Source organism: Hyperoodon ampullatus, assembly GCF_949752795.1.
Source record: "Hyperoodon ampullatus genome assembly, chromosome: 2".
Lineage (NCBI taxonomy): Eukaryota > Metazoa > Chordata > Mammalia > Artiodactyla > Ziphiidae > Hyperoodon > Hyperoodon ampullatus.
The window spans coordinates 51,917,733-51,932,687 of NC_136915.1; the positions used below are offsets into that span (position 1 = coordinate 51,917,733).

The 14,955-nt window shown below is 33.5% G+C and overlaps 1 protein-coding gene and 1 pseudogene across 2 annotated transcripts in view; one reads left to right on the top strand and one right to left on the bottom strand.

Annotated features, from left to right (window-relative positions):
- Window positions 1-14,955, top strand: part of HOOK1 (hook microtubule tethering protein 1) — a gene marked incomplete at both ends in the record, with an annotated part of 67,421 nt that overhangs the window by 34,700 nt on the left and 17,766 nt on the right. Inside the window, 3 exons of the mRNA XM_079697612.1 lie at window positions 8,685-8,825; window positions 9,962-10,163; window positions 10,973-11,083. Coding sequence (XP_079553738.1) covers window positions 8,685-8,825; window positions 9,962-10,163; window positions 10,973-11,083 — 454 coding nt within the window. The remainder of the gene's footprint in view (window positions 1-8,684; window positions 8,826-9,961; window positions 10,164-10,972; window positions 11,084-14,955) is intronic.
- LOC307048474 (large ribosomal subunit protein eL43-like) lies at window positions 10,537-10,947 on the bottom strand (annotated as a pseudogene). The gene is made up of 2 exons: window positions 10,926-10,947; window positions 10,537-10,826 (listed from the first exon to the last, which is right to left on the bottom strand). The product of its transcript is annotated as a large ribosomal subunit protein eL43-like (transcript).

The window sequence follows — 14,955 nt, forward strand, 5'->3', positions numbered from 1 at the left end:
TTTGCTTTAACAGTCTCTTTACATAATCATATATATATATATATATATATATATATATATATATATATATATATACACACACACACACGTTAGTTTTTGGAACCATTTGAGAGTAAATTGGAGACATGCCCCTTTACCCCTATATACTTCAGTATGTATTTCCTAAGAACAAAGATATTCTCTTATAAATCACAGCATAGTGATCAAAATAGTGAATTGGTCATTGATATAATATCATTATCTAATCCACAGATCATATTCAAATTCCAGCAGCTATTTCAGTGTCCTTTATAGGTAATTTTTTTCTTGGTTCAGAATCTAATCCAGGATCATGCATTGCATTTAGTAAATGGGTCCATTTATTGATAGTAATGGATATTCAATGGACAATAGTTCCATTACTGTCATCATTTGTTTTGATGTTTAAATTGTCCCAGATTTGACCACTGAGAAACTTTTAATTTCAACATGTTGCTACCCTTCTTTGAGTATTTTCTTACTTACTGGCACAACAAAATGTTCCAGACTCTTCTTATTCTTCCTCAACTCTAGAATCAGCCATTTCTCCAAGAAGCCCTGATTGCTTTTTAGTGGAGAATGTTATTTAGAAACAAAGACCTATGCTCCAGATGAAATTTTCTGTCATTACTTCTGAGCCACCTTGGTGTACAGAGCTAGGAAATACGCTTGCACAGATTCATACCAGTCCATGTTCGCACACGTGCGTATATGCACATATCTGCACTTATTTTCATACCTACAATTATGAACAATGAGTTCATCTTATCATCTTCCATTTTAGTCCAGTGACTTCAGGGTTCATTCTGATTTTCTCCATTTCCATATTGTAACTCCCTTCTCCAACAGTGAGAAACCTGGCTTCCACTTTCCTTAGTACATTTTCTCATTTACTCAATCCCAAAACACATAGGAAGTAAGAATTGCTAACCCATACCTCTGTAAAAAGCAAACTAATACTAGACTTCAGTACGTTTACAGTTCTTTTTTCTTAAGATGACATTTGCATATTGTGAAATGAATAAATACTGAGTACAATTTGGCATGTTTTAACAAATGCATACATTTCTGTAACTCACACTTTTATTGTTTGATAGATCATTTCTATCACTACAGAAAGTTCCCCTATGCCCCTTCCCAGTCAATCCCTATCTCCCAGAGAGTAATTACTCTTCTGATTATTTTCCACCATAGATATGTTTTCTCTCGTCTAGAAGTTCTTATAAATTGAATTGCAATATGAATTCTTTGATGACTGGCTTCTTATGCTCAGCATATTTGTGAAATTTACAAATGTTGCTGAATATATCAGTAGTTCATTATTTTTTATTGCTGAGTAGTATTCCATTATATGGAATTATTTCTCATTATGACACATTTTGCTTATTCATTTTCCTTTAGATGGGCATTTGGGTTTCCAGATTTTGGCTAATATAAATAAAACTGGTATGAACATTGGAGTATAAGACTTTTTGTGAACATATTTTTTCATTTCTAGTTGGCAAATACATGAATGAACTGATATTGCTGAGTTACACATTATGTCTGTGTTTAATGTTAAAAGATACTGGCAAGCCATTTCCCAAAGTGTTCATATTGTTTTACATTCCCACCAGCAGTGTTTGCTGTTGGTTGCTCTAGTTTCTCTGCCTGTATAACATAACGTGGCTTTATCAGGCTTTTTAATTTTAGTTATCTCAGGGGATGTGTTAAGGGTGTTGAATTGTGGCTTTAATTTGCATTTTCCTGATAACTAATGATATGGTAAGCCCCTTTTCTTGTGCTTATTGGCAATATATCTTACTTTGTGAATCATCTCTTCACACTGTTAGCCTATTTTTTTTTTTTTTTTCCTGGTACGCAGGCCTCTCACTGTTGTGGCCTCTCCCATTGCGGAGCACAGGCTCCGGACGAACAGGCTCAGCAGCCATGGCTCACGGGCTCAGCCGCTCTGCAGCATGTGGGATCTTCCCAGACCAGGGCACGAACCCGTGTCCCCTGCATCGGCAGGTGGACTCTCAACCACTGTGCCACCAGGGAAGCCCTGTTAGCCTATTTTTAAATTGGGTTGTTTGTCTTTATTACTGAGTTGTAGGAGTTTTAAAAATATATATTCTGGATACAAAATCTTTGTCAGATATACAGGTAGTAATGTTTCATCCATTCTGTGGCTTGCCTTTTCATTTTTCAAATGGTATCTGAAAGAGTTAAAGTTCTTAACTTAGATGAAGTCTGATTTATCAATATTTTTAAGATTAGTGCTTTTTGTGCACTGTCCAAGAAATCTTTGTCTACTCCCTTGTCATGAAAATACACTCTACTGTTTTCTTTATAGTTTTAACTTTCACATTTAGGTCTGTGATCCATCTTGAAATGATTTTTTGAAACTAGTGTGAGGTGTGGATGTTAAGCTTTATTTTTATTTTCCTTATGAGTATTTAGTTGTTCCAATATCACCAGCTGAAAAGAAATTTATTTTACTCTGTCAAATTGCTTTGGCACCTTTGTGAAAAATGATACAACCATAAAATTTGGGTCATTTTCTGGACTCAATTCTTTCCCATTGATCAGTTTTTCTATCTTTATGCCTATAAGACACGATTTTGATCACTATGGCTCTAGAGTAAGTCATTTAAAATCAGATAGTGTGAGTATTCCAACTTTGTTCTTTCTTCTAAAAATTTGTTTTGGCTATTCTATCCTTTGCTTTTTTAGTCAGTTTCTGTGAAAAAAACAACCTTTTGTGATTACGATTTGGATTGTATGTGATTGATACCTTAACCATATTGAGAATTTCTGTCTATGAATGTAGTATCTTCGTCTATTTAAGTCTAATTTCTCTAGCAATGTTTTGTTGTTTCCATCATAGTTTTATGTGTGTCTTCTGTTAATTTTATTCCCAAATATTTAATTTTTTTGCTGTTACAAACACAATTAAAACATTATTCTGAAAAGTTACTGCTAATATATAGATACACAATTGATCTTTGTATATTGAAACTTTTATCCTGTATCTTGAAACTTGTCTTGTATTTTGAAACCTTTCTGTCTTGCAAAGTTTCTTAATTCCCTTACTGATTCTTCTAGTTGTTTATTGAAGTAGAAAATCCTAAGGAATCTACAGTCACCTTGTTTATTAATAGAGCTTTACCTCTTCTTTGTATTATTTCTGCCTTGTATTTATCTTCTTTGTTTTGAGCAAGATCAAACATCTTGCTTTGTTCTGGGTCTTAGGAGAAAATGTTCAGTTAAGTACTGTCAATTATGAAGCTAGCTGTAGAGTTTTTAAATTTGCTTTTTATCAGATTGGAGTTCCCCCTTTATTTCTGCCTTGCTACAAGTTTTATCATTAATTGGTGTTGATTTTTTGTCAAATGACTTTTCTGTATCTTGAGAAGATGGTTTGGTTTTTCTTTTTCACTCTTTTAATATGATTAATTTTTGAATGTTAAAAAATCTTGTATTCCAGGGAAAACCAATTGGTCATATTTTATTATCTTATATACGTATGACTGGATTTGGTTTGCTAATATGTTGAAAGTATTTTTGTGTCTGTCTTTATAATAGATATTGGTCTGTAACTTTTTTCTCTTGTAATGTCTTTCAGGTTTTGTTATCAGAGTTTTGCTAGTCTCATAGAATAATTAGGAAGTATTCTCTCCTCCTCTGTTTTCTGAAAGAGTTTATGTAAGAATGATACTATTTTTTCCTTCAGTATTTGATAGAATTTATCAGTAAAACAATTGGATCTGTGGTGTTCTTTGTGAAAGGGCTTTTAATGGCACATGTAATTTCTGTAATGGTCATAGGGCTTTTCAGATTTTCTGTTTCATCTTATGTAAGTTTGCTAAATTGTTTTTTTCAAGGTATATGTTTATTTGACTTAAGTTGTTGAATTTATTGGCATAAAGTTGTTCATAATATTCTATTTATTGTCCCTTTAGTGACTGTAGGAGCTGTAGTGATATTTCCTTTTTCATTCCTGATACTGGTAATTTGTGTTTTCTCTCATTTTTCTTGGTCACTCTTGCTAAAGGTTCATCAATTTTATTAATCTTTTCAAACATCCTTTATTAACTTTCCATACTGTAAGTTTTAGATCTCTGTTCTTTATTTATTTTACTTCCTTTGGATTTAATTTTCCCTTCTTTCTTTAGCCTCTTCAAGTTAGATGATTGATTTTAAGCCTTTCTTCATTTCTAAAATTAGCCTTTAAAGCTGTAAATTTTCCTTTAAGCACTGATTTAGCTGGGTCCCCAAAATTTGATTGATTGTGTTTCTATTATTATTCAGTTTGAAATATTTTCTAATTTCCCTCGTGATTTCTTCTTTCACTCGGGGATTATTTAGAAATGTGTTGTTTAATTTCTAAATATTTAAGGCTTTTCTACAGACTTTGTATTGTGACTGATTTCTAATTTAATTTCCTTGTGGTTAGAGAACATATTCCATGAGACTTCAATCTTTTAATATTTATGATACTTATTTTATTGCTCATCATATGTTGTATTGTGGTGAGTGTTCCATGTGTACTTGCAAAGAATGTGTGTTCTGTTTTTTTGACTGACTTGTATCGTAAATATTAATTATATCAAACTGGTTAACAGTGTTATTCAGATATTTTCTGTATTTTTACTGACATTTTTGTTTAGTTCTATCATTTATTGGGAGACTGATGTTAAAATTTTCGACAATAATTATAGATTGTGGATCTCTGATTCTGTCAGTTTTTGCTTTATCTATTTTAAAATTCTGTTTTTACTTATATACACCTTTATGATATGTCTTTCTGATAAATTGACCCTTTTATTATTGTGAACTGTCTCTCTTTATCTTTGGTAATACTTTTTTTTTTCACCTTTTTTTTTAAAAATTGGGGTACAGTTGTTTTACAATGTGTTAGTTTCTACTGTACAGCAAAGTGGAGTTCCCTGTACTATACAGCAGGGTCTCATTAGTTATCTATTTTATACATATTAGTATATATATGTCAATCCCAATATGCCACTTCATCCCACCCACCCCCTTCCCCCCTTGGTGTCCATACATTTGTTCTCTACAGCTGTGTCTCTATTTCTGCCTTGCAAACCGGTTCATCTGTACCATTTTTCTAGATTCCACATATATGCATTAATGTACGATATTTGTTTTTCTCTGACTTACTTCACTCTGTATAACGGTCTCTAGGTCCATCCACGTCTCTACAAATGACCCAATTTTGTTCCTTTTTATGGTTGAGTAATATTGCATTGTATGTATGTACGTCTTCTTCAGTTACCTTCTGATGATATTTTTAAGATGAGAATGGCAGCCATTCTCTATTTCTTTCTTTTTTTTTTTTAGTTTCTGCTTTATCACAAAGTGAATCAGTCATACATATACATCTGTTCCCACATCCCTTCCCTCATGCATCTCCCTCCCTCCCACCCTCCCCATCCCATCCCTCCAGGCGGTCACAAAGCACCGAGCTGATCTCCCTGTGCTCTGCGGCTGCTTCCCACTATCTATCTACCTTACGTTTGGTAGTGTATATATGTCCATGCCTCTCTTTCGCTTTGTCACAGCTTACCCTTCCCCCTCCCCATATCCTCAAGTCCATTCTCAAGTAGGTCTGTGTCTTTATTCCTGTTTTACCCCTAGGTTCTTCATGACATTTTTTTTTAAATTCCATATATATGTGTTAGCATACGGTATTTGTCTTTTTCTTTCTGACTTACTTCACTCTGTATGACAGACTCTAGGTCTATCCACCTCATTACAAATAGCTCAGTTTCGTTTCTTTTTATGGCTGAGTAATATTCCATTGTATATATTTGCCACATCTTCTTTATCCATTCATCCGATGATGGACACTTAGGTTGTTTCCATCTCCGGGCTATTGTGAATACAGCTGCAATGAACATTTTGGTACATGTCTCTTTTTGAATTATGGTTTTCTCAGGGTATATGCCTAGTAGTGGGATTGCTGGGTCATATGGTAGTTCTATTTGTAGTTTTTTAAGGAACCTCCATACTGTTCTCCATAGTGGCTGTACCAATTCACATTCCCACCAGCAGTGCAAGAGTGTTCCCTTTTCTCCACACCCTCTCCAGCATTTATTGTTTCTAGATTTCTTGATGATGGCCATTCTGACTGGTGTGAGATGATATCTCATTGTAGTTTTGATTTGCATTTCTCTAATGATTAATGATGTTGAGCATTCTTTCGTGTGTTTGTTGGCAGTCTGTATATCTTCTTTGGAGAAATGCCTATTTAAGTCTTCTGCCCATTTTTGGATTGGGTTGTTTGTTTTTTTGCTACTGAGCTTCATGAGCTGTTTATAAATTTTGGAGATTAATCCTTTGTCAGTTGCTTCATTTGCAAATATTTTCTCCCATTCTGAGGGTTGTCTTTTGGTCTTGTTTATGGTTTCCTTTGCTGTGCAAAAGCTTTGAAGTTTCATTAGGTCCCATTTGTTTATCTCTGTTTTTATTTCCATTTCTCTAGGAGGTGGATCCAAAAGGATCTTGCTGTGATTTATGTCATAGAGTGTTCTGCCTATGTTTTCCTCTAAGAGTTTGATAGTTTCTGGCCTTACATTTAGGTCTTTAATCCATTTTGAGCTTATTTTTGTCTATGGTGTTAGGGAATGATCTAATCTCATACCTTCACATGTCCCTGTCCAGTTTTCCCAGCACCACTTATTGAAGAGGCTGTCCTTTCTCCATTGTACATTCCTGCCTCCTTTATCAAAGATAAGTTGACCATATGTGCGTGGGTTTATTTCTGGGCTTTCTATCCTGATCCACTGATCTATCTTTCTGTTTTTGTGCCAGTACCACACTGTCTTGATTACTGTAGCTTTGTAGTATAGTCTGAAGTCAGGGAGCCTGATTCCTCCAGCTCCGTTTTTCGTTCTCAAGATTGCTTTGGCTATTCAGGGTCTTTTGTTTTACCAAACAAATTTTGAAATTTTTTGTTCTAGTTCTGTGAAAAATGCCAGTGGTAGTTTGATAGGGATTGCATTGAATCTGTAGATTGCTTTGGGTAGTAGAGTCATTTTCACAATATTGATTCTTCCAATCCAGGAGCATGGTATATCTCTCCATCTATTTGTATCATCTTTAATTTCTTTCATCAGTGTCTTATAATTTTCTGCATACAGGTCTTTTGTCTCCTTAGGTAGGTTTATTCCTAGATATTTTATTCTTTATGTTGCAATGGTAAATGGGAGTGTTTTCTTGTTTTCATTTTCAGATTTTTCATCATTAGTGTATAGGAATGCCAGAGATTTCTGTGCCTTAATTTTGTATCCTGCTACCTTACCAAATTCATTGATTAGCTCTAGTAGTTTTCTGGTAGCATCTTTAGGATTTTCTATGTATAGTATCATGTCATCTGCAAACAGTGACAGCTTTACTTCTTCTTTTCCAATTTGGATTCCTTTTATTTCCTTTTCTTCTCTGATTGCTGTGGCTAAAACTTCCAAAACTAAGTTGAATAAGCGTGGTGAGAGTGGGCAGCCTTGTCTTGTTCCTGATCTTAGTGGAAATGGTTTCAGTTTTTCACCATTGAGGACAATGTTGGCTGTGGGTTTGTCATATATGGCCTTTATTATGTTGAGGAAAGTTCCCTCTATGCCTACTTTCTACAGGGTTTTTATTATAAATGGGTGTTGAATTTTGTCAAAAGCTTTCTCTGCGTCTATTGAGATGATCATATGGTTCTTCTCCTTCAATTTGGTAATATGCTGTATCACATTGATTGATTTGCATATATTGAAGAATCCTTGCATTCCTGGAATAAACCCCACTTGATCATGGGGTATGATCCTTTTAATGTGCTGTTGGATTCTGTTTGCTAGTATTTTGTTAAGGATTTTTGCATCTATGTTCATCAGTGATATTGGCCTGTAGTTTTCTTTCTTTTTGTCTTAAAAAATTTTTTTGATGTTAATATAACCACCCCAGCTTTCTTTGCTTACTGTTTGCATGGTACTTTTTTTCATCTTTTCACTTTTAATATATTGTGTCTTTATATTTTAAATGTTTCTTGTAACTAAAATATATTTGAGCCTTGCTTTTTTTTATCCAGTCTTGTAGTCTCTGCCTTTTTAATTGGTATGTTCAGTCCATTTGACTTTTATGTAATTTTTGACACGGCTGTATTTAGATCTATTGATTTTCTGTTTTTCATTTGTTATATCTAGTCTTAGGTTTGTTTTTCTTCCTTTTTTGCATTATTTTCAGTTGATCAGATTTAAAAAAATAATTTTAATTACTGTATTGTCATTTTAGTTTTTGTTGTTGCTCTAGGCTTTGAAGTATTTATTCTTTATCATAGTCTATACTTAGAGTTAATGTTTTACTACTTTACACGCTATGTATATTTTTGGATAACTTTAATATATACGTTTTCTCTTCATCTTTTGAAATTAAAATTCCTGTTTGAACTAGAAAACCAAGCTCAGTGTTTTAGAAGTAAAAATGAAAATTCTGAACATCATTTGCTTCTCAGGTCTGTTTTAAAACCAAGAGCTGAAAAGTACCTTATTCCTTTAGTTTTTCTTCTTTTGAATGCAGAATCCAAAAAAAACATTCTAGAAGTAAGTTTTGCTAAGCTCATATCTCAGTAAGAAAACAAATAATTGAAATTACATTATAAATACTTGTTTTCTTTATGCAAGGCTCGAAGCTGCAAAAGATGATTACCGTGTTCACTGTGAAGAACTTGAAAAGCAGTTAATTGAATTTCAACATAGGAATGATGAATTGACTAGTCTTGCTGAGGAAACAAGAGCCCTGAAAGATGAAATAGATGTTCTTAGGTATGGCATGTCTAAATATAATTATGTCACTTCTAAGTTATTACTTAGTCATTTCAGTACTCCATATTTTAATCAGGGATTCTTAGAGTTTTCCCTATGTATCAAGTATTGATCAGTTTTTATCCAGCCTCCTAGTCTTTACTTCTTTTATGCTTGTTGATAGTTATGGACCATTTAAGGATAATATTTGATTCTTGTTAGGACAGTTTCATAAACCTTTTTCTTATTTCTCATTTAAGAAAATGATAACTTTTTCTTAAAAATTTGTAAGCTGAGTTACTTTTAGATACATTTGGCTTGACCTTCTTGTGCTTACTAGTATATCTTGTGAAATTGTTGTGTAAGGAAATGCAGTCACAAACCATATTTTGACATTTGATAAAATATAGATAAGAATCCTAGCATTTATTCAAGGTTATCTCAGGTTTGTCTTATAGTCTTTGACAATATAAAATTTATATTTAGTTTTTGCCTGTAAAATGTTACCAAGGCAAGTAGTCTATCCACATGATTTTTATATTTTCTGTTAAATTTTCTTAATCAGCCATTTTCTTGCACAGTTTTTAATGTCCTTATTTTAAATGAAATCTTTATAACCATTAATTTGAACTTGCATGTGATATTGAAGTGGTTTGGTTTATTTATTTATTTTTGCTCTAGCCCAGTTGTCAGGTAAGCACAACTCTAAAGGGAAGTGCTTTGCTAAACAACTTATAAGTTGAGTCAACTTCCTTAGTATATCAAATACTTAGAGCAAAACTACATTAAATATTATGCACAAAGCACAATTGGCCTGTAAGCTACAGAGCAGCTCAGAATTGTTCAATTATATTTAGAAAGCCATTCTTTTGATATACATTTTTCTGATATATAAAATAGTTTGATAATTCAGTTTGTCAAATTTGAAGCATTTTTATTTTGATGACTTTATAACAGAAGGGTTGAACTTTAGACAGTTTCAGGCCTGAGTCTGTCTCCAAAGTTCTCGCAAAGTTTATGATTTCTTTTCTCTGTCCCTCTCATTTTTTTTTAACCAACTGATAGTTCATTGGGAAGACTCATTTTACAGCCAGAATAACATTGTTATGTGTACTTACTAGTTTTTACACAGTAATGTTTAGTCTTTGTTATTATAGGGCTACCTCTGATAAAGCAAATAAACTGGAGTCAACAGTTGAGATATATCGTCAGAAGCTACAAGATCTGAATGACCTTCGCAAGCAGGTGAAAACTTTACAGGAAACAAACATGATGTATATGCATAATACAGTCAGCTTAGAAGAAGAATTAAAGAAGGCAAATGCAGCACGTACACAATTAGAAACATACAAGAGACAGGTAAGAAAATATCTTGATTTTTAAAATCAGTAAAATTGAAAGAGTTCAACTTTGAGTCATCGAAGTCTTTTACATTTTTGTTGGCTTCTCAGCTTGTATATTTTTGGACATTTTTATTGTTTTATTAGTATTTCTGGTAACCAGTGATAAATGCCTAGAGAATGGAGTTATAACCTAAAATATTCTCTTCTGCTGTTTATCAAACAACCTAGATAAACAGGGTAGAAGGCTGATTTTTTTTTTGCTAAGTTATTATTTGTGTATTTTAAAACTTATGTTTATTCTTCTTATCTACATGCCATTTCCACAATTTTTTTTTGTTACGTAAATTAACCCATTTTTATAGGCTAGCAACATTTCAAGTGGTGGTGCTTTACTGGTCCTTCAGTTCCTTCAGTCCTCTGACGGCAGACTTTACTGTGACAGCAGAAGTGGTATTGTAGATCCAGGCACCACCAGCTACCGTTTTCATGCATGAACCACAGTGCCAAATGCCCCCAGCTCATCTCTTTATCTTGGTTTTGCCACAGAAGGAGCAAGTGTACTTGGCATGCTGGCTGATTTCAGTTTTCTTCACCATTTTCCTGAGGGAGGCACCATAACGGGTCCCGTATTTACCCACAATTCCAACCTTCTTGATGCGTTTAGCCACATCGCCACAACCTAGGACCAAGCCCAGAGAGTCCACAAATATTTAGAATTAGACTATAATCTTAATATAAATTTTATTTCCAGTTTATCATTTATTGAACTCTGAAAAGCTATCAATATTATATACTCTCATTTTTTACTTTTGTTTCCAATAAAAGGTTCAGGATCTTCACGTTAAACTTTCCTCTGAATCCAAAAGGGCGGACACACTAGCATTTGAAATGAAGCGGCTTGAAGAAAAACACGAAGCTTTACTTAAGGAAAAAGAGGTAAACATAAATATAATTGATATGTAATATGTATGTCTTGTTTTAGTTTTTAATACTGTCCTTGCTCTTTTAAGAATGGAAGTGATGTAATCAGTTCTTTCTCCAAATTGAAATTGGTGATATAAAAGAAAATCTTGTAGACATTCTTTATACGGTTTTGTAAGTTTCCTTCATATGGGAAGATGAAGTCACAGAGCCTAGGTCATGTCTCAGTGCATGTTTTCCAGCTCTATAGACTGTCAGCTCCTTGAGAGCAAGGACCATAGTTGCAATTTTTTAACAGCTTTATTAGGATATAATTTATATACCATAAATTTCACCCATTTTAAAGGTATAGTTCAATGGTGTTTAGTGTATTCACAGGGTTGTGAAACCATTATCACAATCAAATTTTAGAATACTGTCATCACTCCAAAAAGAGACCGTGTGCCCATTAGCAGTTACCCTGCATTCTGGCCCCCCTTCCCTCAGCCTTAGCAATCATTAATCTACTTGCTGTCTCTATAGATTATATGAATAGAATATATATATATAATATATGAATATTATATATATTAATATATAATCATACACTTTGTGGTTTTTGTGACTGGATTCCTTCATTTAGCATAATGCTTTCAAGGTTCAACCATGTTGTAGCACGTGTCAGTACTTCATTCATTTTTATTGCTGAATGATAATCCATTGTATGGATATACCACATTTTATTTATCTGTTCATCAGTTTATGGACATTGGGTTGTTTCCATTTTTTGCCTATTAAATGAATAATGTGGTTATGAACATTTATGTACAAGTTTTTATGTGGATGTATGTTTTCGTTTTTTTAATATTTATTTTTTGGCTGCGTTGGGTCTTAGTTGCAGCACGTGGGATCTTTCCTTGCTGCATGCGGGAGCTTCATTGTAGTGTGCGGGCTTCTCTCTAGTTGTGGTGTGCAGGCTCCAGAGCACACAGGCTCTCTAGTTGTGGCATGCGGGCTTGGTTGTTGTGCGGCATGTGGGATCTTAGTTCCCTGACCAGGGATCGAACTGGCGTCCCCTGCATTGCAAGACAGATTTTCAAGCACTGGACCACCAGGGAAGTCCCTTCATTTCTTGAGTATATACCTAGGAATGGTATTGCTGGGTCATATGGTAACTATGTTTAACTTTTTAAAGAACTACCAGCCTTTTCTAAAGTGGATGAACCATTTTTCATTATCACCAGCAATTTGTAGATTCTAATTTCTCCACATCCTTGACTAAGTATATTAAATTCTAATTTTGGCTATCCTAGTGGGTATGAAGTAGTATAGCATTATGGTTTTGATTTGTATTTCCCTAATGACTAATGATATTGAACATCTTTGCATGTACTTATTGGCCATTTCTAATTATCTTTGAGAAATATCTCTTCAAATTCTTTGCCCATGTTTTGCTTTTTTAATTTCAAGTTCTAAGAGTTCTTTATATATTCTGGATATAAGTCCCTTGTCAGATACATGATTTGAAAATATTTCCTCTCATTTTGTGGGTTGTCTTCTCACTTTTTTTTGATGGTATTTTTTTTGCAGCAGAGTAGTTTTTTTATTTGATGAAGTCAAGGTTATCTATTTTTTCTTTTGTTAGTTTTATGGTGGTGTTTCTATGAAACCATTGAATAACTTTAAGGTTGTAAAGATTTATTCCTATGTTTTATTTTAAGAGTTTTATAGTTTTAGCTCTTATATTTACTCTGTGATCAATTTTGAATTAATTTTTTATGTGGTGTGAGATAGGTTTCTAACTCTGTTCTTTTGTGTGTGTATATTCGGTTGTCCCAGCACCATTTGTTGACAAGACTTGCCCCATTGAATTGTCTTGGTACCCTTGTTAAAAATCAATTGACCATGATACTGTAATGATGGATATACTTTGTCAAAACTCATAAAAGTGAAACAGAAAGAATGAACCCTAATGTAAGCTATGTCCTTTAGTTAATAATAATGTTATTATTATTATATTGGCTCATCATTTCTTACAGGTAACCACAATAATGAAAGATGTTAATAATAGGGGAAATTGGGGAATGGGGGGAGACGAGGGAATATATGGGAACTTTGTGCTTTCTGTTCAGTTTTTCTGCAAAAAAGTGTATTAATTTTTTTAAGTAAAAAAAATCATTTGGCCATAAATATATGACTTTATTTCTGGACTTTTCTTTGTCATTGATGTGTATGTCTAGCTTTATGCTAGTACCACACTGTCATGATTACTGGAGCTTTGTAGTAAGTTTTGAAATTGGAAAGTATGAGTTCTCCAACTTTGTTCTTCTTTTTAAAGCTATTGTTTTGGTTATTCTGGGTCCCTAGCATTTCATATGAACCTTAAGATCAGATTATCAATTCCTGCAAAATAGCCAGATTGAGATATTGATAGGGAGTGCCTGAATTTGTTGATCAGTTTGGAAATCTGGCCACCTTAATAGCATTAACTTTCTGATCCATGACTGTAGGATAACATTCCATTTAGTTAGGTCTTTAGCTTCTTTCAACAATGTTTTGTAGTTTTCCTTGTACAAGACTTGCACCTTTTAAAGCTTTATTCATGTGTGTTTTATTCTTTTTGTTACCATTATAAATGAAATTATTTTTTCAGTTTCATGTTTGGATTTTTCAATGCTAATGTATAGAAATACAATTGATTTTTGAACACTGATCTTGTATTTTGCATCCTTGTTGGATTCACTTAGTATTTCTAATAGTTTTTAGTAGATTCCTTAGGATTTTCTATATAGAAGATCAGGACATCTGCAAATACAAATAGTTTTACTTCTTCCTTTGCAATCTGGATGCCTTTTATTTCTTTTTCTTGTCAAATTGTCCTGGCTAGAACCTCCAGTACTTTATTGAATAGAAGTGGCAAGGGTGGATATCCTTCTCTTGTTTCTGATATTAGGGAGAAAGCATTCACTCTTTCATCATTATGTATGTTACTAGCTGTGGGTTTTGTTTGTAGATGCCCTCTATCAGGTTGAAGAAGTTTCATTTTACCTAGTTTGTAGCATGTTTTTATCCTGAAAGGTTTTTGGATTTTGTCATCTGCTTTTTCTGGGTCAGTGAGATTATGTGCGGTTTTTGTCTTTTATTGTATTAATGTGGTATATTACATTGATTTTTGATATTAAATCAGTTTGCATTCTTGAGGTAAATTCCACTTGGTCATAGGGTATAATCCTTTTTATATATTGCTAGATTCAATTTGCTAGTATTTTGTTGAGTGTTTTCCCATCTATATTATAAGAGATATTGGTTGGTAGTTCTCTTTTGATGTCATTGCCTGGTTTTGGTATCAAGATGATACCACATAGAATGAGTTGAAAATTTTTCCTGCTTTTTAGGTTTTAGCTCACTTGAAGTCTTTATCTAGTGTGTCCACCCACTAGGGTCATCTCATTGACTTTTTCTGTTAACTGTTTGTCTTTTTTTTTTTCCTGCATTTGGACTGTCCTGTTTCTTTGCATGTTTCATACTTTTGTTGAAAATATGACCTTTAAAATAATATAATATTTCAACTCTGGAAATCCAGATTTTCCTTCAGCCTCAGAGTTTGTTGTTATTGCTGGTTTTTTTAGTGACTCTTTTGGACTAATTCTATAAAATCTTCTTTCTTTGTAATGTGCAACCACTGAATTCTCTGCTCAGTTACCATTGAGATCAGTTAATGATTAGTCAGATATTTCCATAGATGCCTTGAGCCAATAACTCTCCCAACCTTTGCCAAAGGACTCAGTGTGTATTTTGGAAAACGTCTTCAATTCTTAGGCAATTAAAAACTCTGCCTTTGCCTTTATTTCCTGTTTGCACAGGGCCTCAAGTTTATCCAGAGCTGATACATTAGGGCCCTCTAGGTC